Source organism: Sinocyclocheilus grahami, unplaced genomic scaffold, assembly GCF_001515645.1.
Source record: "Sinocyclocheilus grahami isolate Dianchi unplaced genomic scaffold, SAMN03320097.WGS_v1.1 scaffold94.1, whole genome shotgun sequence".
NCBI classification, from domain to species: domain Eukaryota; kingdom Metazoa; phylum Chordata; class Actinopteri; order Cypriniformes; family Cyprinidae; genus Sinocyclocheilus; species Sinocyclocheilus grahami.
Genome location: NW_015505273.1, coordinates 1,830,072 through 1,852,956, shown reverse-complemented (window position 1 = coordinate 1,852,956; position 22,885 = coordinate 1,830,072). Strand labels below are relative to the sequence as shown.

Genomic DNA, 22,885 nt, shown 5'->3' with positions numbered 1-22,885 from the left:
TTTAAAATATCTTACTCTGTATTTATTTATATATTTTTTTATTTAAGATTATTATGATTAGGATGGTGATGATTTGTCTATCTATTTTATTATTATTGTTTTGCCGTGTAGAAAATGGCATTTTGGAGATTCTTCAAAATATCTTGCTTTGTGTTTTATGCTAAAAGAAAAACATGTATGGTATTTATTTATTTATTCTTTATTTCTTTCTTTATATAAAATAAGAGTTTAGAGATTCTTCAAAATGTCTTCATGCTACAAAGAAAGTCTTGTGGGTTGGAATGGCGTGAGTAAATGATGACAGAATCTTCATTCTGGGTCAAATATTCCTTTACACACACACACAGGACAGAGTATCATTCTGATAGATCTGATAAAGAATTTGCTCTTTCCCTTCATTCTCATTGTTATTTAAAGACGGGAACCTTCTGACAAGGTGGCATAGACAGATTTCAACAGCATGCAGCTCCTTCTGCCAGAAATCTTTACACAGGAATGTGGTCTTATACAAAGTCAAACAGCACCTAAACAAAAGACAAACAAAGCCAGAGTAAACACGGTACATCTCGGTATAGTTCACCTCCAGCAAACACATTTATAGGCATCATCTTGTCATGCCGAATGTATTTATAGGTTATTTTCCACTGCCTATAAATATACTTTGCATTTACTTGCTTTACAGTGTGGTTTGAAAAAGATGGGCTTGGTACTCCGCAAGACTGGCGCTGTCTATCTTCACTAGCATTGACCTACGGGGACTGTTTAGTACTGTATGTAATCAACTTCTGAATCTGAACGAAAATCATTCTAGCCTACAGTACACTGGATGGCGCTGAGACTGAAACCTAACGTTTTTAATACAGTTCGCCCTAAAAAGAAAACTGTCACTTTGTCATCAAATGAGATACTTTTGTGATACAGTTGATGATTTTGCGAACATTACAGCCCATAAAACAGCAACATGAACATTCCGCTAAACATTCCGTGATGTAACCGCTGACGGAATTTTCATTTTTGTGTTGGCTTTGATTTGAATTTTCAAATCGAACATTCTCTCTGTTTTTAAAATAAACCAGATACTACAGCTACAGTCATCCTCCCTCTTTCCACCCAGTTTTGCGCTAAAAACAAGCCCGGACAGCTAACACGCCCCCCAGATAAACACATGCAGGAAATGAGTGTGGTTGAGCCATGATTCACTTTAGACTGGAAACACTTAATGTCTGTGAGATTCATTCCAGGTTTTAGACAAAGTGTGGCATGTTTACTGCACCAGATGACATTTTTTAGTGGCTATTTGTTGTTTTTGTTTATTGTGAGAGCTTGAAGGAAAGAGCCCTACTTTTAAGTCACTGCTAATTTTGGTGTTCACATGAGTGCATTTGAACTGTGCAGTTCTCTGAGGAAACTTCAACGCTTCCCATTAGAAAGTGGAGAAATGAATGGATTTTACTTAATGGGCGTTCTGCTCTGGCGTGGATGAATGAGAATAACTATGGAAGAATTGGAGAAAAAGCACAATCACAAAATAAGAATCTCAATTGTATCTCCTACACATCGATAATACTAAATGGAGAACAAATGGAGATTTGATAATGCCTCCTACTTTTTTTTTTCCGCCATGCCTCCTCTAGAGTTTCTGAAGAGATTGCATCTCAAATCTTCATTTTTACAAAGATTAAATTATTTTATATCTATATTTAAATATATCTACACTGGGGAAAAAAATGTAAATGTTATAAAAACAATTGCTAGTAAATTTGACAAACAATTACAAAGAAACTACAAGTAATATTGAATTAAACATGAAATTTTAAAGTAAAAAACCCCCCCTGAAATAATAGTTTCTTGTGAAATGTACTCCAGTAATCTTTTTTTACAACTTTAAAAACAATTATTTTTTTAATTTACATATTTAAATTGAATTTATATTTAGTTTGATAGCTCCTTACTTTTACTGTAAGTCTCTTTTTTCAGTGTTTCTTCTAAGATATTTTTACACTGAAAAAAAAACATTGTAAACACAATTCTTATTTAGAAATTGCTAGTAAAAAAAAGAAAGAAAGAAATAGCAGGCAACACGTTGAATTAAACATGAAATTCTGAAGAAGAAAACTGAAATATTATTTTCTTGTAATTTTTTTTTACAGTGTTTCAACATCTTGTTAGAAAAAAAGAAGAAGCTTAAGTTTGTAGTGAAAAAACATGTAATGAGCTATGAAAGAGAAACAATAAAAGCCATAAAATCTTCATCTGGAAACCTTTATCAGCAAACCTGAATTTGTTCACGTCAAGGCTCACATGCTAATTTTAGTCTATTCTGCTGTGCATCACTGTCTTTTTTTACGTAACTATTTTCAAATTTGCGTGTTATCAGTATGAAGGCGGAAGGCCTCGAGACCTCTTTTTAGTCAAGTTAGACAGCTGGTTGAAGATGGCAGAACGAGTAATGAGTTTTACCTTTCGGTGAACCATAAAGACTGGTCTACGCCTTTAGGCGCTGTGCCTCACTCTCTTTGTCTTTCTTAATCTCGCTCTCATAGTTTCCGATGCAGCCTTCCACACAGTGCTTACCGCGGGATCTCGTTCCTTGTACCTGGCTTAGTGAGTTAACTCAGTAATCTCCAGGTCAACTTGACATACATCTGGATTTTCAACTATTTCAAGAAAGCTAATACTTCTATAATTCACAACTCTAGACCAGTGAAAAAGGGGTCTGGTCTGAATCAGGAGAGAAATCTGCACAGATCAAGCAGCGTTTACAAGCCAAAACAACCCTGAACAAATATGTGGGTGAATTTTGATGTGAGAGACAACAGGAGATGAACTTTTTCACTGGAGGAAGCGTTATTATGAATTATGGATTATGGACTCATATTTTAGCCAGAAGCAATGGTTTAAATTTAAAACGTTTTAATGATAGATTTGTTTTGTCTTGGCTTCTCCAGATGTTCACTGATGGACTGTGGATTATTGTGATGTTTTTATCAGCTGTTTAGACTCTCATTCTGACGGCACCCATTCACTGCAGAGCAAGTTTTGGGAGAACTATTCCTTTAACACTTACAGCCCATTAACTGAAGATCTCACTAAACTAAAAAAAACATTGTTCAACTTTAGGGTTCATTATTAAAATACATGGCACAGAAAAAAAATCCCTAATTATTTCGAACTATTTTCTATTATTTGATCATTGTTGTAATAATAATAATAATAATTTTTCAAAGCTGTAAATAAAACAGAATATTTAAGAACGTTTTATAGGAAAATAGTATTGCAGTCTTTCTAATTCAAAATTGCACATTTAATTTTGTCTTGGATAGCAATAAGAGTTATTGTGTTTCAGATAATAATCTTCAAAGTCTAAATAAATGGCAAACGTTGCAGATGTCACCGTTTTGCATGACAACAGAGCTCTGCCAGTTATAATCCGAGCCAAGTAACTCCTTTAAATATGGCAATTTCCATGTTAGGGCACATTTATCCAGGATCATTCTTTAGCATTTCATTATCCATAACGATCAGAATGAAGACACTTTCACATCTTTTGCTGTTATTGTAAATAAACCATAAAGTGTTTTTTTCCCCACAGCACAACCCAAGCCAAATTACACCTGTATCTCGACTGGGAGCTTTGCCATGTGTTTGCTGCCAAGATGGAGAGTTCTGGTGGAATGCAACCTGATAAATGCAAAGCTAAATCTAACCGAACTAGACACATGAAGATAGGTTCATTTTGCATTTGTAGCAAGAGTTGTAAAGTCAGAGATTCACTCTAGGCAGCTGCTATTTTCTTAAAATGTAAAACGCTATATACACTACTGTTCTAACGTTTGGGGTCATCAGGATTTTTATTTTTGTATTTTAGTTATTTATTTATTTTTATTTTTCTGCTCACCAAGGCTGCATTTACTTGATTGAAAATACAGTAAAAACAGAAATATTTTTACAAAATTTAAAATAACTGTTCTGTTTGAATATATTTAAAAATAGTATTTATTCCAGTGACGTAAAGCTGAATTTTCAGCATCATTACTCAAGGGCTGCGTTCAGCCCCGACAAAAACGGTGCAAAGCGTTTTTTAAACGGAAACGGTGGTGCGTTGAACACCCTGTTCTGATGACGCAAGAGTTGCAGCTATGGCAGCTGAGAAGGACATTCTTTCATATATAAATATGTATAGTATTTTAGGTCACATTAATCAGTGTCTAGCACACCTTCCTGAGGAAAGGATATGAACCAGAAGACATTGCAATTACTAAATGATATTTAGACAGACTTAAAGAAGTTCCAGATCTATACATATGCTCTTATTATTTCAGTTATTTTGCCTTTAATGTAAATAAACATGTGCAAACAATATACTTGCTCTTGTGAATTTATTTGGATGTTAATTACATTGTGCGAGCTTTAATACCGCGTGGTTTATATACATGTTGCTGCTGATTGACATGTTTGACACACCCACCAAACAAGAGAAAACGCATCTCAAACCCCGTTGCACACCGTTTCCAGGAAACATGTCGTTCAAACCGGAAACCGTAGCAAAACCGGTTTGAGTTTGAACTTGCCCCAGTCTTCAGTGTCACATGATCTTCAGAAATCATTCTAAGATGCTGATTTGCTGCTCAAGAAACATTTCTGACTACTATCAATGTTAAAAACAGTTGTGGTGCCCAATATTTTTGTGGAAACTGTGATACCTTTGGGGGATTCTTTGATGAATAGAAAGTTAAAAATAACAGCACTTATTTGAAACAGAAATCTTCTGTAACAATATAAATGTCTTTCCTGCTACTTTGGATCAACTTAACTAAGAAAACAACTTACCTTGCTAAATAAAAAATTATTATTATTAATAATTTTTTTTCATAAAAAAAAATACACTTTTGAACCGTAAAATATGTGTAAATAACTGAACTCATTGAATCATTTTTCATAAAGGACATATATTTTCCAAGTGGGAGTCAAAGTGATCATCAAAATTAAAAAAATCAACATGCACCATCAATGACAGGTGGATTACTAAGAGTCATTCACATCGTCCTGTCTGTCACATCAAAAGCATTGCAGCTTAAACAAGCGTCCCGGGACCATGAGAATCAAGCATATGGTGGAGCTGAACGTGCAGGATTAACATCAACCGTCCAATCAATACAATCTGTTTTACAACAAGACTTGATGGCAATAGTTCAACTGATGAAATAGAAAATACATATAAAATTTGGAGTGGACTTAAAACATAGGTTGTAAAAAAACTATATAAACTTTTGAAAACTTACTATACATGGCCTTATTTTTGTGCATCAAATTTAAGATAATTAGAGACAATTACTTACAACAAGGGAGTGTTTTTTGTAGAAAAGAACAAACAAAGTACTCTTAGAAAACAGAAATCCCTTGCATCTGATAATGGCTTCAAGGCTGGCCAGGGAATTCAGCCAGGTTGTTTTGATTAGCGCTGTTTAGTGCACTATAGGAGAATAAACAGGACTAGCTGTGTATCGTTAGGCGGGACAGATGCTTTTAATTAAGCTGGATATGTCTTGTGAGCCGCGGAGTCATTTCTTGCGCAGGAAAGTAGGTAATGGTCGTTTCTAAGAAAGCAAGAGCCATCTTGCCGTCTCCGTCCATGTGGCTTCCCGCAGAAACACAGACATCTGCCGTCTGCCGTGGAGGGGTGAGGAGGCCGTGGCTTCGTTAGCAAGAGCGCAGGCTAATTGGCGGTACGTGTTGTGATGGAGGGAGGGGGTGTTTGGGTGATGCAGGCAGACCATCGCTTTCCCACAGAACTTGTCGAAGAAAGGAGGAAAAGGAGAGCCAGCTCATGATAGTTTACACGATTCATTCTACCCAACATGGGTCATTTTCAGGAAACACTGCCAGTGTGTAGTATTTTTAACCTTTATTACTTACTACTAATATAATTAGCAGGGGGAAAAAATTTTATCAGGAATTTTTTTTTTAATAATAAATAATAATAATGTATGTCTTCATTGGATTAAATATTTAAAAAAATAATTATAAAAATTGACAATATAAAATGTATAAAATAATTTTTTTTTTAAATGGTTTAAAAAATACATTTTTAATTTATTCAATTTAATTGTTTAATTTAAAATGCTTCATGCATTTTCTGAGAACATTCTCTCTCTCTGATTAAACAAACACACACACACACACACACACACACACACCCAACACAAGTAATTCTACCAGAATTTACTCCATTATTAAGAAGCAGGAACAGAAACTATTGTGTACTATTTGGGTCTCCTATGATTTACTACTGATATAATTAACAGGAAAAAAAATCTTCGTATGTCCCCACTGAATTATATCTTTAAAGAAATTAATGAATTAAAGTATTTTAAGTTTTTTTTTATTATTTAAAAAATAAAAATGGCAAAAATAAATTATTTCAAATGCTTCAATAATTTCCACACACACTAAATGACGCTACCAGAATTTACAAAATTATTTAAAAAGAAACCATTGCGTAGTGGTTGTATCTGCTATGATTTACTACAAATTTCAAATAAATGTCAAATAAATAATATATAAAAATTATTTTATAAATATATATATATATATATATTTAACATTTAATTATTTAAAAAAAATTAAAAATAAATAAATAATAAAATTTAAATTCTTTAATTCTAAATTCTTCATACATTAGCTTAGAACATTTTCTGTTAGATCTTTTTTTTTTCCTACAAAAACAAACAGAGTTATTTGTAGTTCCCATTAGCCTTCCATTGTTCGCCAAAAATAGAGAGTCCCTTCCAAAACACAAATACAAAAGTTTAGAGAAAGTAAAATCTGACGTGAGCAGGGCTGTTCTTTGAGAACGACCCCCATCAGTGTCTGTATTTCTTCCCTGGAAGCTCCTGCTCCACCCGAACATGCAGAAGAATTCCTCCTTGTCCCTCCCAGCCCCCCGTTAGACGCACACACATCCCTCCCTCCAACAACTTTATGTTCCCATTATTTGGCCTAATACCAGCAAGCAACCATCTGTGCAACAACATCCAAGTCAAACATGTGCTGCTAATGTTCTGAACACAAGAGCTGATTCGGAAACATCTTTCTGAATGAGTATGCAAAAACATCCTGGCACTGGAGTTACAAACCTCATTTAAAGCAAGTGTCTTAAAGAGCGGTTACAGTGGTTTGGAGTTTCTGTTTGCATCAGTGTCACTGCTAATGACTGCTAACGCAAACCAGACTGTGACGTTTCTGGAGACGCATGTCTTTGTGCAGAAATGCAAAAAAGGAAATGTGTTACAAAACTAAGTAGGTTACTATTCTGGTTTCATCTAGGAAAGATTCTCTGAAATATATATAAATAGCCTCAGGATTCAAGAAATAAAAGCTTGACAGCAAACATCACTGCCAATTTAAACACAAAAATGCAACGCTGCGAGTGAGTAATAGGAGTTTATTCAAGCACAGCCACAGACAACAAATTTAGTATTAGCAAGTCAACATTTATGTGCTTGAGCTTTAGTTTAAGAATAGATTTGTTTTCTTTTTGTGCATATGTAAAGCTCTGCAGCTTGTAGTCATCTGGAAGTATAGCATTTTCCTCTATTGCTAGCATGGGTTGCAAGAAACCTAGATTTGACCTTAAACAAATAAGCTTTGCACATCTTAATAAGGATATTTGCATATATTAACAGTAATGTATGCAAAACGGGAACACAAGAGATGATGTTAGCTTAGCTTAGCAGCACGGCTTCTGAGTAAGGCCTAATGCCTGTGGCTGTTTGGCTAATTAAATGTCATGCATATAAGCTGTTTTGTTAAGGTATTGATTTGATAAATAATATGAAATATTAAGGTTAAGAGACTATTATTAACTAAATCTAGACCACTTAAAGGGATAGTTCACCTTCAGATGCTGGTCCCCATTGAGTATGGAAAAAAACACTAAGCAAGTCAATGGGGACCAACAACTGAAGGTGAACTATACCTTTAAGGGATAGTTCACCCAAAAATGGAAATTCTCTTATATGTTACTCACCCTCGTGTTGTTACAAACCTGTATGTGTTTCTTTCTTCTGCTAAACACAAAATAATGTATTCTGGAGAATGTTGGTAACCAAATGTTTGATTGACTTACATAGCATTTTTTTTCCATACTATGGAAGTGAATGGTTAAACTAACTGGTTATCAAGATTCTACAAAATATCTTCTTTTGAGATCAACAGCTGAAAGAAATTCAAACAGGTTTGAAACAACTTGAGATGAACTATTCCTTTAAAAGTAACGACTGATTTAAATGTTTACCTGTTTATGTAAATTTAATATTAAAACAAAACACTGAATCACTTAATTTCTTCAATATAACAATATTTAATAAGAATATTTCAACTGTCATGCACTGAAAGTCACTGGATCACAACAACATTGGACCCCACTGACTTTCAATGCGTGCAAAAAGCAGAAGAAAGAAATTCAAACAAGTTTGGAACAACATGATGGTGAGTAAATGATGAAAAACATTTCATTTTTGGGTGATTAGTGGTTAGTGATTTGAACAAACTCTTAACCTGAATTAATAAACTTATCAAAGGGATGTTTGACTTGTCCTAGTAAGCAATGATTTAGCCATCACCTAGAACACACTAGCGCTGTTGCACCAAATTTTGCATTGGACAAAATGTAACAATCTGCAAAAGATTTAATAAGAGAAAAAATGATGTAATGATTAAACGGAGCTGTATCAGAGTCTAGGCCTCATGTTTTTCTGCGTATGTTTTTAATTAAGTCAGTAGCCATGTTCAGAGTTGGGCTGCAGCCAGTGAAAACAAGCACGATGCATCCTCAGGACAAAGCTTCTTAAAGAGATGCAATATTTTTCCAGCACTTCCATATAGGCAGCTCATCACGGGATGTTCGAAGTGTGTGTTGATCTGGGTGTGTGTCTTTCTGCGTCCGCATTTCACACCGATCAACACCTTTCAGGTACAAGAGGAAGTTCTGCCACCAACACCTAGAGCCGACCATCAAAGCAAGTCCATCAAAGTCGTCATGTCTCAACTTACAGCCTTGTGCAGGAAAAGAATCCGAGTAAGTGCAGGCGGTTACAGCGAACTGTGGGTGCGCGGCAAAGCCACACATCTGGTCCAACAGGTTCTGAGGGAGAAGCTCACACTTGCTCTACTGTCAATTCAGTTGCATGAGTCAGTCACTCAACGGAGACAAACACGCACACACACACACACCTGCGATTTCATTGCATACGAGAAATTGGGAGCGTTTGCTGTGAGAACGAGACAAGATAGGGGATAGTTTTGATAAAGAGATGCGATAGCTGCATCTGTATACCGGTGCCATTTGAATCTTGAGGTTTAAACAAAGCGAGATCTACATGCTAACTTTACAAACAAAAGGCTATGAATAAACCGTTTCGCATCCAACCACATGGTGCATTAATAATAAAGCAGTACAGTAAATAAAAAAGAAAAACATTGGGTCAACATTCTCTCATGGCTTTGTTTGTCTTCTCAACAGTCCCGTGACTTCATTTAAAACCGCACTGCGAGTTTCACAGTAGAGCATTTAAATATGAAAAGAGCGATGCGGAAACTCCACACACATTACTGTTGTCCTGTCACGCCAATTTGCAAGATAAGCATGGTTATGAAAAGAGGGGAACTGTCTGTTTCGAGCAAATGACTAACACAAACATTGGAAGGGTAACACAGGTATAAGACAGGTGTTCACAAATCCACTATTCTTTTCTGAGGAAAGCCTTCGCTTGACCTGCTTTCCCAATTTAGTGCAATGACGACCACTACTCTTTCTGTGAGCATTGCTGGCATTTATTTTAAAAAGGAATCTTCATACACATGAATTAGCCATGTTGACATGCCTCACTGGCAGGGCACTCATGTAGTGAAGTGTCATAAATGGGAGTCTTGGTCGACGCAAATCAAGAGTGTTGAGTTTTTATTCCTACAGCTTTAAACAAATGTTACACATTTCTATAAAGAATATCGATCCCGTAGCCTAACCACTAAATGATTAAAAAAAAACCTTTATAAAAGCTTAACACATCTTTTTAAAAAGTGGAACCAAACACCATAATTGTACCAATATTTACAAATCCCATTAAATTACAACATAAATTAGAAAATATTTACATTTGGGGAAAGACAAATGGAACATTTAACTTCTAGTCTGACGTAAAGGCATCAAAAAGATGAACAACAAGGTTGTACGCTCATACGAAACTGAACATGCACACACACCCAACTAATATTTGATATTTGATCATGTTAACTTAATCAAAGGTCTTTTTAATGGAAATTTACGGCAAATACGTCTCAAGCATTTCTTGTATAGTAAAATCCACTGATCGGTGGATAAAGGGTTGTTTAGTAATCATGTATTTCCATGCACACAAAACTCGTCACTCGTGCCAATAACACTCCCACAAAGAGAAGAACAATAACACTGCGCCAATGAAGTCAAGTGTGGAACAAGTTATAATGTCTCAAACATAATCACATCCTTGGCAATCCATTAGGAGGTCAGCACCAAGGAGGAGGACAGGGAGAAACCAAACTTCCTCCTCCCAGATTGGTAGCGAAAGAAAACAATTAAAATCCACAACAACTCTTGAAATGGTGTCTTTGGGAAACTCAACAACTTCCTCTTTGCAGTTCCCCTCTGAGAGACAACTTCCTGAACACCGTCTGAATCGTTGCAGCCCCGTAGGGTTCACCCAATAAAGAACAGTCTCGACTAAGGCTAAGCATTGAAATGTGTTTGCGTCTTTGTGGAGGAGAAAGTGCTGGAAGACCAAGACGTGAACCCAGAGGGCTTCGAGTTTAAGCTTAATCTTTATGTGGGAAAACAAAGCAGAACGGAAACAGAATCAACAACTACAACAACGATGACGACGAAGAGTCAGATCTGGTAAAAAGGTAATTCCGCTACAAAAACGGTTATTGCGTTCAAAATGGTCCAATCGAGTTTGACCTCAGCCTCACTTTCTGTGTTTGTCCATCTTGTCTACTTTGTTGGAGCTGTCGGAAGAGGCCTGCGAGGAATCTCCGGTCGAACTCACGTACATTTTGTCCACCTGCTTGAGCGCCTCGTTGAGGTAGTTTTGCAGCGAGGTCATGGCCGCACAGATGGCCGGAGAGCCAAAGCCGTGGGTGATGAGGCTGAAGTGAGTCAGGCAGCTTTGAATTCCTGGCTCGAGAATGGGAGCCAGCCTAGAGTTTCCCAGAGGAGATCGGTCCTGAGTCAGCAAGTCAGTGAACTCCTTACAGATTTGCCTGAAAGATTAGATGACCAGTTAAAGTATTAAACCATAAAGCAGAGATTTCAGAAGCCTGTTCTGCTTAGGTGGAGACACCCTCAGAAGCAGGGGGACTCGTTTCCAGACTGATGACTACTTAATGGCTCCATCAAAATGGGCTTGGCCACCCTAACCTTAATGCTTCAAGAGTTGGGATTCATGTGAAATGGGATGGTTACTCACTTGGCTGCCAAGAGCATGGTTTTGCGAGAGTTGATCTCATTGCGTTCCACGTGCGGTCGGCCGAGGTACTCAGCGATGGCCTTAGCAGGAAACTCGGTCTCACAGACATACCCAAAATCTCTCGCCAGGTGTACAGCCTCACCTGCAGACAGGATCATATGAGAATCAGGTGACTCACGCAGCATATGACTGAACCGCAAAGATGAGTCACCGTCGGATCCATCGGCTTGAAAATGACTCACAGAAAAAATTGTTTCCTCTCTAAGCTAAGATGAATAGACTCTCTTTTGTGGATTGCGGTGGTCACACTGCATATCTTTAATGAGCCTTTGTAGCTCAAGGCGACTAAGGGTCCCCTAGACCCAACAGGCTCTTATTGATAGACTAGCGCATTATTCACAGTGGTCGTCTTTAAGGTCAGTCTCTCCTCTTGGCTAGCGAACATGTGATAACAAGCCCTAATTCAGCTTTGAAGGTCTGTAAATAACTACGCCTTCTAGTCATGTTCCTGCTTCAGACCCATGCTCCCATTAGTGGTGAGAATGGTGACATTAAAAGAGAAAGCTAAAAGTATTCTGCATCGCTCCTGGTGCTAGTTAACTCGTGATCTTTGCGCTAATGTCTCTGTGACTCATTGGTTAGCTATACTCATGCGAAAAGGTGGACATGGAATGTCAAGAATTTACAGATTGCCAATACATGAGTAGAGCTAACATTTACGGCCCTTGCATGTGATCGCATAGTCTTTTGGCTTTGTATTGAACTATTAATAGTTCTTTAGATGAGACATTTAGACAAAATTTAAACGCTAGACAAAAAGTGACCTGTTAACAAGATCACGACATTCAAACCTCAAAAAAATCAAGACAAAGCATTTGTTTAGCATTTTGTAACATAACATCAGTGATGATAGATTAAACTTTCCATATTGTTGGGGGTCATTTAAACCAATTTAGACAGATTTAATGCAATTTAAGACTAGGAGACTTTTAAAATCTGAACAGATTTCATCATACACCATGTGATTTTCTGTCAATTCCGACTGCTTTTCGGCATCTACCATTGACTTGTTCAGACTACAAATCGGGGCAAAAGTCGCGTTGTGTATTCCAGCTTTTAACATCCACTTTTCAGTGTAGAACTTAATGACATCCTCCACAGATTGTGTTGTTGCAATGACTGAAATATGCTAAACCTCTGCCATGTGGCTGGTTTTACAGTAACAATAGTGGAAATTTGACTGCCATAAAGCGCTTACCTTCCACCAGAGCAGTTAGTAAGGTGACGTTAGCAGCCTTTCTGCGACCCGCCGGCAAGTTCAGTCCAATTTTATCCAGTTTTTCCCTCAAGGATCGGCCGCCATTCTTTGACTTTGCCCTTTATAATAAAATTAACAGTGAGTGTCATTAGTGACCTTTTGCTAAACCTGCCAATGCTAGTTTAGAATCTGTTGCCATCTGTCAGATTATCAGACAAGCTTTTGTACGTTTCCTAGAAAACCCAGATGGACTTGCACAGCTTTTTTTCCACTTTTCCAAGTCTTTAAACATTTAGCATGAGCACATTTTACAGAAAACTACACTTTTAACTGAAAATCTTCAATTAATTCCAACAACATGTTCCGAGCGAACAGCAGTAACCAGGAGAGCAGAGCTTAACAAAGGCTTAATTATTGCAGGTGAAACACATGGATTTTATTTGTTTTGTTTGTGTTATATGACTTAAAGGCCAATATGGAAACAGGGTTTGGGCCCAGATTCACAAAGATAAACAGGCTCATGAAATAAAATGAAGTCACAGATCAAGTGTTTAAAATGCATTGCAACAAAAACGCATACAAGCGCAGACAAAATCCCCACTTGCTGTTTGGGCCTCTATGACTAGAGCTGTGGCCTGGCATCACCCTTCACATGTGGGGTAAGGGATTGTTAGCAGGAGGCATGAGTAAATGCCCCCTTTTTCCGTCCGACACCTCCCCCTCCCAACGCCTGTGTTATATGACCTACTTAACGAATGTCAGTGCGTTTGCATCAGACACATGGGAACAGAAAAATATTCCCACTAATAAGAGGCAATGAGATTAGATTGTGTGTTTGGTGACATCATTCCCCGCAATATTGCACATGCTGGCATATGGGGTCAAAGGGTCAAATGAAATTAAAATCAGCAACATCTCATCAATACGTAATGGAACTTGATGGTACCAAACAAGAACCTGCAAAGATTGATAAGCACACACATTTAACACTTTGTTTCCGCTGACTGGTAAATGCATGCTGGGAATCTCACAAAAACATGTCCGTGACGTGACATGTGGCCAGGTATGGTGACCCATACTCGGAATTAGTGCTCTGCATTTATCACCCGGAGCAGTGGGCAGCCATTTTTTTGCTGCGGCGCCCGGGGAGCAGTTGGGCATTCGGTGCCTTGCTCAAGGGCACCTCAGTCGTGGTATTGAATGTGGAAGAGAGCGCTGTACATTCACTCCCCCCACCTACAATCCCTGCCGGTACAAGACTCGAACCCACAACCTTTGGTCGGGTTGAGTCCGACTCTCTAACCATTAGGCCACGACTTCCCCCAAAATGTCCAGGTTGCATTTCAACCAAAAATCAAGAGACAAAACATAAGATTTTACATTTAGCTCAAATAAAAAGAAGCTTTTTAAGACCATTCAGATTTTTAGCATTTTGGCATAATTCTCATGACAATTAAGCACATTTTGAGGGTTTTTACCATTCTCATTATTCTCAATAGTGATTCTCATTAGATTTATTTTTCACTTGTACAGACGTTTTGTTTATTACAGTAAAATTACTAATAAATAAAACATTTTCTTTTATTGCAATCAGCATAAATTAAAAACTCTTAGACTATCATAATATATACATATTTTATTAATCTATGTTTAATTTCACATTATTTTTGTTCATTATAGCAATGAAAAGTAGTGAAAATGTGTGTACTTGTTTTGAAAATTATGTCACATTAGTATTTTTCCATTAGATTTAAAATAGGCTTTAGATTTGGGGTGAAATATGACCTGGTTTCATGATATTCTTCCACCAACCTTTTTATTTGCTCAAGTCTTACATGTAAGTAATTAATAGTACACTGTAAAAAATGATATTTTTAAAGCTGTAAATAGAATAAAGATTATAGGTTTTAAAAGAAAACACCATTTCAGCTATTCTACTTCAAAATTGCACATTTAATTCAATGTGTTACTTGCCGTTTCTTTGTAACTCTTTCTGAAATTTACTAGCAGCTTCTGAGTGAACATTTTTTGTACTGTACATCAATTTTTTTCAGTGCATTTATATTGCCATATTAATAGATTTTCACCTGCGTAATACTCCTCCGAGCAGGGATGCGTTTAGACACTCCGGCGGGGACAAGCGTCTCTGAACTTCTGCCACAGTTACTTTGTACTTGGAAGTGGAGCTGAGAAGAGAGAGTCGACCAGGAACAGAACAGAAGACCTCAGTGGGATTTGACACCATTCCCAGCAGATGCTCTTTCTGAAAGGGAATCCCAAACGGACTTCCCTTCGACAGGGACATTGGACCTGGAGATGAGAAATATATCGGTCAACCAAACAGCTCCAGATATACAGGTGAGAAAGAAACAAAATACAACTGTCTGTTTCAACACAATTGAGCATCAACTTTGTCTCAGATGTTTCGCTGAAAATACTTTAGGGCATGTAAAAATAGAGACAAATGACATACTTAATCACTTCAGAGCTATATAATAATTGTGTATAACAGCTCAAATCATTAGATCTTGGGAGAATTTGATGAGAAATGTTTGAGTTCATATTAAGAAAGCTTTGATTTTGATTGCACATTCTTTTTTTTTAAACAAGGAACAAGTTGAACTGACTGTAAGGAAAAAAAACAAGGTGTTCTGATTTTGTTTAAAAAAAAGAGTGAATATTATCTATACAAAGCGGAAGCTGAGATGGTTTAGATGAAAACTGAATAAATTCAAGCCAAACATGTGACAGAAATGTTTATATGAAGAACCAGAACGGGACAGAGCAGTCATCCATGCTATAATCATGTCGACTAAAATATTGGCAAAGACATTAATTCAGCACTTTGGTGACTCGAAAGAAAATCTAAATTACTGACCGACTAATATACATGCCAGAATCTGTCAGTCAACTCTTGACCACAACATAATGCAGACGCTGCAAACGAACACATCTAATTACACTGCAGGAAATGGTAAAGACCACCAAACAATATCAAACATATAGACTGAAATTGATTTTTTGCTGCCAAACATGTTGCACTCAAATGTGATCTTTTGTGCATCTTCAACTCTCCTCCTCAACATTTTGATTTTATTTGACAGCTTTGAATCTAAAAATAAAAGCGCAAAACTAGAACTGGTTCAATGGTTCTTAACTGATGGGTTGCAAACCTGTTCTGCTATTATAAAATGCAACTAAATTTGTGATCATACATAGTTATAACAGCAAAATAAATAGGAATATCAACTTTTTTTCATTCTTTTTTTTTCGATGGAAAGGTCATGGGGTCCAATTACAGTCATGCATTTGTAACTTAGTAGAAGCTTGTCAAATTAAACAGAACAAACAAATCAACCTCAAAAACCATGAACAAAACTATACAAAGTAAACGAAAGTTACTAAATTGTTTTAAACAAACATTGTAATGCTACTCCGTTGCAAATGTAAAGACATTCTTGTTTACTTTTGCATGCTACACAGTTTTAGTACTGAATAGGCTTGATGTAATGCCCCGAAGGGTCCAAAAGCAAAACCAACCGGATACAGACCACTCATTTCAGCAACTAGTGATCGCACAAAACAAACAGACATTCAAAACTCTCTTTTGGTTTTGCTTATTAAAGACGATTTCGTGTCACAGCATATGACTGAACAAAATACCCATGCATGTTTAAAAGCAGCCACACCCCGACTACAGTTGATTCTTGTCTCCTTGTGCGTGTTTGTGTGTGTGTAGCGGGGCAGAATTGCGTTCTGACAGTGCTGTTTCAAAAGACTAAAAAGCAGGCCTAGGCCTCCTCTCTCTGAGCAAACACACCATTTTAAGGATTGCCCAACATCTACAACTTTGGCAAGTCTGCCATTTTGAGAGGAATCCTTTCTTTCTCCATTCATGCTGACAGAGAGGCAGAATGCTCCACGGATCAATGCCAGATTAGTTAAATGGACCACATGACCAAAAGGATTAGTGATATATGTATGAACCAGCACCACCTCAACTCCGCCCACCTAAACCGTTGGCTCGGACAAGCCGAAATCTGGAGCCTGACTTCGTTTTTTTCCACATAAACAGCAAAGGTGCAAGATTTTAGTCTTTAACACGGCTTATACATTTATCAACACAAGTGCATCGCATAAGTTTAATGCAAATGCAAAACGATTCAACTTGAAAGAATCATGTTATATTACAGTTGCAGAACACGATCTTATTTGATTCAAAACACTTCATAAAATAATGGAAAGTTAACTAATTTAGGAAAGTCCTGAAATGCTACACTTCATATCAAATAGTTTGAAATGGCATTTTATGATGCTTAGTCTTCGTAATTGTAATGCATAATGATGAGCTCCTATTATTTGAGAAACTACAAATAAATATGAAATTATTATAATTTCATTTTGATTATTATTAAATATATTAAACAAAACATAATGATAATAATGCTATTGTACTATAATTGTATAATTTAAAAAAATATATACTTATAATTATAAAATTTTAAAAAGAGTAATAATAATTGTATTTATTGATATTTTTATGTAAAATTGCTATACTAATATTGACGTCTTTCCCATATAAATTTGAATCTAAAAACTACCCAAAGATATATTTATATTAGAAAACAGAAATGCAACCAACCTTTTTTGATGACTGTGTGATCAGGAATTACAATACTGTGATCACCTTCGTGCTGCAAGAAATAACCAGGAAATGCATCACTCTCCACTTAATCCAAAATAAATAATTATGAAATCATTAATCATATCAACTCACCTGAACATCATCCAATCCGTGGCCTATATCGTGCAAACCGATGTTATCACCTATGGAATCGATTCCATGGATGTGTGGAGGCAGCAGCTCCGGTCTCCTAAAACCGTCCCGCCGCATCCCGGACGAGCCCCCTTCCAGGCCCAGAAGGGAACTGGCTAGTCCGCCCCGGCCGTGGGACCCGATGGCCTCTTGACCATGCCGTCCGGGCCATGACTGTTGCTGATTAGATGCTGCAGAATGGTGTATTGAGTTGATATTAAACGGGTCGCCCAGGTGGGAGTACGGGTCACTGGGTTGGGTGTACGGCAGAGGCTGGTAAGGGGGAGGGAAGTAAGGCGGCTGGAAGTCCGAGCTGGCGGTGTGCGAGAGGGACGGTGGCGGGCTGTAGAGGTGCTGACTCACCGCAGCAATGTGAGGTAATCGGGGGTTTCCATTGCTGCTAACATCATGTCTTTCCTGCTGAAATAGAGAGTGCGTCACATTAAAACCACACTAAAAATTAGTTTCTTAGATTTTTGCCACATGCTGATGACATGAATGCCTTTGGAGAAAAAGCATCTGACTAATGCATAAGTATAAATGCTTAAATTTGGCGAACAAGCAATTCATATTTGAGAAAAATAAAACCGGAAAATGGAAAAATCCAGCTTTTTTTCCTGAACATGGTACAGATAGTTAGCAAACATGCAATCATAAACATGTTTATGCAAATTAAAAACTGAGCTTTGCGTGTACTTTACTTTATCATGCAAATTTAAATGCAAGCTCAAAAATCTTAGAATAAAATTAAAAAGATGCAGTTGTTGGCTTAAAAATCTATTTCTAGCCTTAAATGCACTTTAACTCTATGTGTTCAGTCACATCGAATGCATTTGGAGTGTTCATTTAGATGTTATCACATGCAACGCGTCTGTAAGGTTACCAAACCAAATATTTTTTTTTATCATGCAAATTTAAATGCAAGCTCAAAAATCTTAGAATAAAATTAAAAAGATGCAGTTGTTGGCTTAAAAATCTATTTCTAGCCTTAAATGCACTTTAACTCTATGTGTTCAGTCACATTGAATGCATTTGGAGTTCATTTAGATGTTATCACATGCAACGCGTCTGTAAGGTTACCAAACCAAATATTTTTACAGTCATTAGTTCTCTTTCTAATTCAACATCAACAGCTCGTCTTTCGAGTCTCTCGAGTGGACTGTATAGTGTGCATTCATGGCTTCTATCGTCTGGCAAAGTTGCTTGGAGAGTTACTGTCACCAGAGACACATGGAAGACAATGAGCGACGGGCCATTTCTAGACAGCTTAATTGAGACCACAAGAATTACACTTGAGAGTTTTCACTCACATTCATACTGGAACCCGATACGCGCTAGAATATTGCGTCCAAAAAAACGAAAAGCAAATTCATTTTATTTTTATATATTTTATTTTTTATGGAATCTCATTGTAAAGATGCAGTCTAATCTGTATGAAAATCAAAACAGTGCAATTAAAATGTGTGCAATAATTGCGTCTCGACTTAATTCATTATTATTGTTATTACTATTATTAACTTAGTATAATTAGCTACTATTATTATTATTAACTGCTCAACTAATTATAACTATACATATATATAAGCAAATTCTTTATGAAATGACTATACTAAATTGACATTAAGTAAAATATTGTTCACATCTACTATTTAAACGAACGCATTTTGGTCACCACATAGTTTTTTTTTTCTTTGCGCAAGATCTAATTTAAAATATTTATTTTTTAAATAAATAAATACAAGCCTAAAACATATAGGTATGTTTCTTACTATAAGAACGAAACATCGTAGCTACATTAAGCTGCAAGTGTATCTAGGCTAGTTAACTTCCCAGAACTTACTTTTCATAATATTTGGAAATAGAACAATGCGTATTTCCATATTTGAAATAAAAAGCAGACAGTGCGTGTGTTTAATTCTCTAATAGAATCTGCTTCGCTTCTTCCTCTTACCTCGCAGTCATCTTCATACTTCACGTTATCAGCTAGTTTCCACAACATGTTGTCTTCGCCGCGCGAGGATCTCAGACGTGTGTATCTGTGCTGATGTTTGGTTGCGGTCTAGAATAGAATCCAGAGAGTCCGGCGCGCGCCGCGCAGAAGTGAAGCATCAACTCAGTGTTGAAGGAGGAGGACGAATGAAGAGAAACGAATTCGAGGGTCGCGGTCCAAACAGACTCCCTCTGACGGACAACAGAGCGGCTCAGGCTCGACTCACTGGGTCTCTTTGGACTCTCACTGCTATATTTGCATGAGGCAGCGGTGGGCGGTGACCTGCTGCTGATTGGCTACTGTCAGAAAAATAGACCAATCGCAGAACTGTCCGTCTGTTCGGAAGGCAAATTCATCCTGGACGAAAAGTTGCGATGGTTTGCCATTTACTGAAACAAACTCTACAAACAAAGCATTTTAAGTCTATGTGCAGCTTTAATTAAAACGAAATGGTATTTACTCAATTATATTAACAGATTGATGGAACGATAAAGAGAAGAACGATAATACTAAGATTGCATTTAATTTTGCATGATAAAATAAAGAACATGCAAAGCTCAGTTTTTAATTTGCATAAAAATGTTTATGATTGCAGGATTGCTAACTATCTGTGAGAATTGAACCATGTTCAGGAAAAAAGCAGGGGTTTTCCATGTAGATTTGTTTTTATTTATTTTTCTCGAATATTAATTGATCGATAGATTTTGATTGAATGATTGTTAGGTGAAGGAGCAAATATTGGACAAACGAAAAGATATTCATGTTATTTTTCCACTCAATTTTTATGCTCATTATACACTTTGTAAAGACAACAAACGCATTAAATTAGGGGGAAAATGCAAAAAAAAAACACGTTTTCATTAATGATTTTGGACTTTACAGATCAACTGTAGCCTATGTTTGAATTTAATTGTGTTATTTTTTAAACGTTCTTAATTTATAATAGAAAATTTATTTTAAAAACGAAATATAATAATAGGGTGATAATAATAATAGTAGCCTAATAATAATAATAAATGCAAAATATTTTAAAGTGGATGCATTAGAGATTTGAAAATCCGTACGCAAAAAGATAGCAAGAGAGAAAAAACTAAAAAAAAAAAACTAAAAAAAAAGACGAAAGCAAGACTGAATCCGGGTTTAGACTCGCCTGTGTGTTAATGCAGCTGGATTAACTGTGTGTGTGGGTCAAAGCGCCTGCGGCTCGAGCTGGACTGTGATAAATGAAGCGCACGAGCAGGTTTGATTCCTCTGCAATCTCAATGAAGTTGCTGTCAGAGCCTACTTTTACACACTCAGACTCTACTGTAACCCCGAGGGAGATACATCTGCTTATGTAACCTGCTGAAAGCACAAGCAAAACATCCACTTAGGGCAATAATAAAATGCATGAATTGTCGTAAGACAATAATTATTTACCTAAAGGCCTAACCTGGAGAGTCTGTAACATTCTCATTCTGAGTCGTTTGTGCAAAACGGAATCAGTTCGAATGATTTAATAACTGACTGATAAATCATCAGTATGAGATCTTAATTGTGAGCAGTGACTGTCAAGTCAAGTCATCTTTATTTATATAACGCTTTTAACAATACAGAGTGTGTCAAAGCAACTGTACAGCATTAATGAGAAAAATAGTGTGTCAATAATGCAAAATGTCATTTACCGTGGTGTTTCATTTCACCTCAATAATAAGTCAACGAAATCAGCAAATAAGCATATAGTAGGATGTAATAATTGATTGAATTAAATTATTGTAATAATTATAAGTTAGTAAAAAAATCGTAATAATTGGACGAATTATTTATTTATAAAATAAATCATTTCAAGTCAACAATCCCTGATCATACAGGTTCAAGATGCGCTGCAACAATAAGGCCTACAAAGTATGAAAACATACAATTAAAAATAGAATATGCATGCTGTGTTTAATTATTTATTTAATAACACATAACAATTGTTTGTGTCGTTTCTTATTAGTGTGACTATAAGAAACCCAGAGATGGTTGTAACTCTCTTTGATTTAAAGTCTGTAGCTCTCTGTTTTTTCTTTTTGTTTTAATTCTACTTTTATATATTTTCTCGCATTTTTGCTATAAATTGAGAAATGTACAACATGCGCCGTTTAAATAAATGCCAAAAAAAGCGCTGTTGTTACAACATAACAGTAACAGAATATGGGTTGTAATATTAAGAGATGAAAAAAGACATGAAATCAGTTCAACTTTGTACATGAATTATTTTATTAAACTGACTTTAGAATTATTGTTACACAACCCGTTATTAACCACGACCGTATTTAAGCAATTAACACGCATTTTAAAACATCAACAGTTCCATAATACAGTAACAGGCTAACAATTAAAAATGTGTTTGCGTATATGTATAACATCTAAACACGTGTTTAGCAAATACAGAAACACTGGAACCATCATCGTCTGATCAGACATTACATTTCTAGCTTTTTTTTTTCATAGGTAGAAGTTGACCAGATCAAATTAAAGAAGAGAATCTGATGAATCAGATGCACGGTTTGTCATTTAACACTATTAACATCACCACAAATCAAATTATAACCAAGGAGTAAAATGTGGATTTTTTTATAAACGCTTTATGATTTTTACAGACTTGTGACATCACGTGGTACTGAATTCAGTAGCTCGTTTCGAATTGGTTAAATTGTTGGGTGTTGAAATACTCCCAACATTTCTGTTCTCCTTCTGCAAATTTGACAGTGTGATAAAGAGCGTGTTTTTCCTCCATGAAGGCGTCTGCTACATTCATGCATTCTAATAAAACTGCTATGTCTTACTGTTGAATGTTCAGATAGGTGTTAAGTTTCCCACCTGAAGAAGCAAAAGCTCTGCAATCTGGCAATTGCTTATGATTGTTTTATTATTATTATTGTTAATGGCTGTTGTATGCATAGGCTTTATAGTTCCTCTTGGCATAAATATAGCAGCAATAAGAATTGAATGGAAACGTACCCGCCAGTCCAGCCTCTCCAGCATCGACATCTGCTTTAACTGCTCAGTTCCCCTGTGAAGCAGCAAATGCTCGCATCACACGCGCTCCGCCGCTCATACACCTGGATGCGCAGGGCAGGCAGAGCGCATGCGCGGACTCTCCAACACACCTGAACAAGGGCCGCAGCATTCCGCTCGATGAGGATGATTAGTCATCACATCAGCTCTGTGGAGCAACACGCTATTGCAACAACAGCGCTTTAATTAAAGAAACGTCCATATGGTAATTAAAAATCAAGACCAGTCTAAAGAACTCACACACATTTAGACTTGTCCAATAGCTCGTTTTAATT

The 22,885-nt window shown here is 36.6% G+C and overlaps 1 protein-coding gene across 5 annotated transcripts; it reads right to left on the bottom strand.

The window, feature by feature from the left end:
- Window positions 1–4,932: 4,932 nt before the first annotated feature.
- On the bottom strand, window positions 4,933–22,633 carry LOC107587603 (transcription factor AP-2 gamma-like). Of its 5 annotated transcripts, none has more exons than XM_016275452.1 (8): window positions 22,554–22,633; window positions 17,540–17,998; window positions 17,405–17,456; window positions 14,850–15,072; window positions 12,763–12,881; window positions 11,505–11,646; window positions 11,008–11,298; window positions 4,933–5,792 (listed from the first exon to the last, which is right to left on the bottom strand). In XM_016275452.1, the coding sequence occupies exons 1-8, from the start codon at window positions 22,581–22,583 to the stop codon at window positions 5,717–5,719; spliced, it is 1,392 nt and encodes a 463-aa protein (XP_016130938.1). In that variant the 5' UTR covers window positions 22,584–22,633; the 3' UTR covers window positions 4,933–5,716. The 5 variants fall into 5 exon arrangements, with proteins under 5 accessions (XP_016130938.1, XP_016130939.1, XP_016130937.1 ...); XM_016275453.1 differs by having other exon boundaries at window positions 17,540–17,995; window positions 22,554–22,631; XM_016275451.1 differs by lacking the exon at window positions 22,554–22,633 and adding an exon at window positions 19,530–19,821 and having other exon boundaries at window positions 17,540–17,995.
- Between the last annotated feature and the right edge of the window lie 252 nt (window positions 22,634–22,885).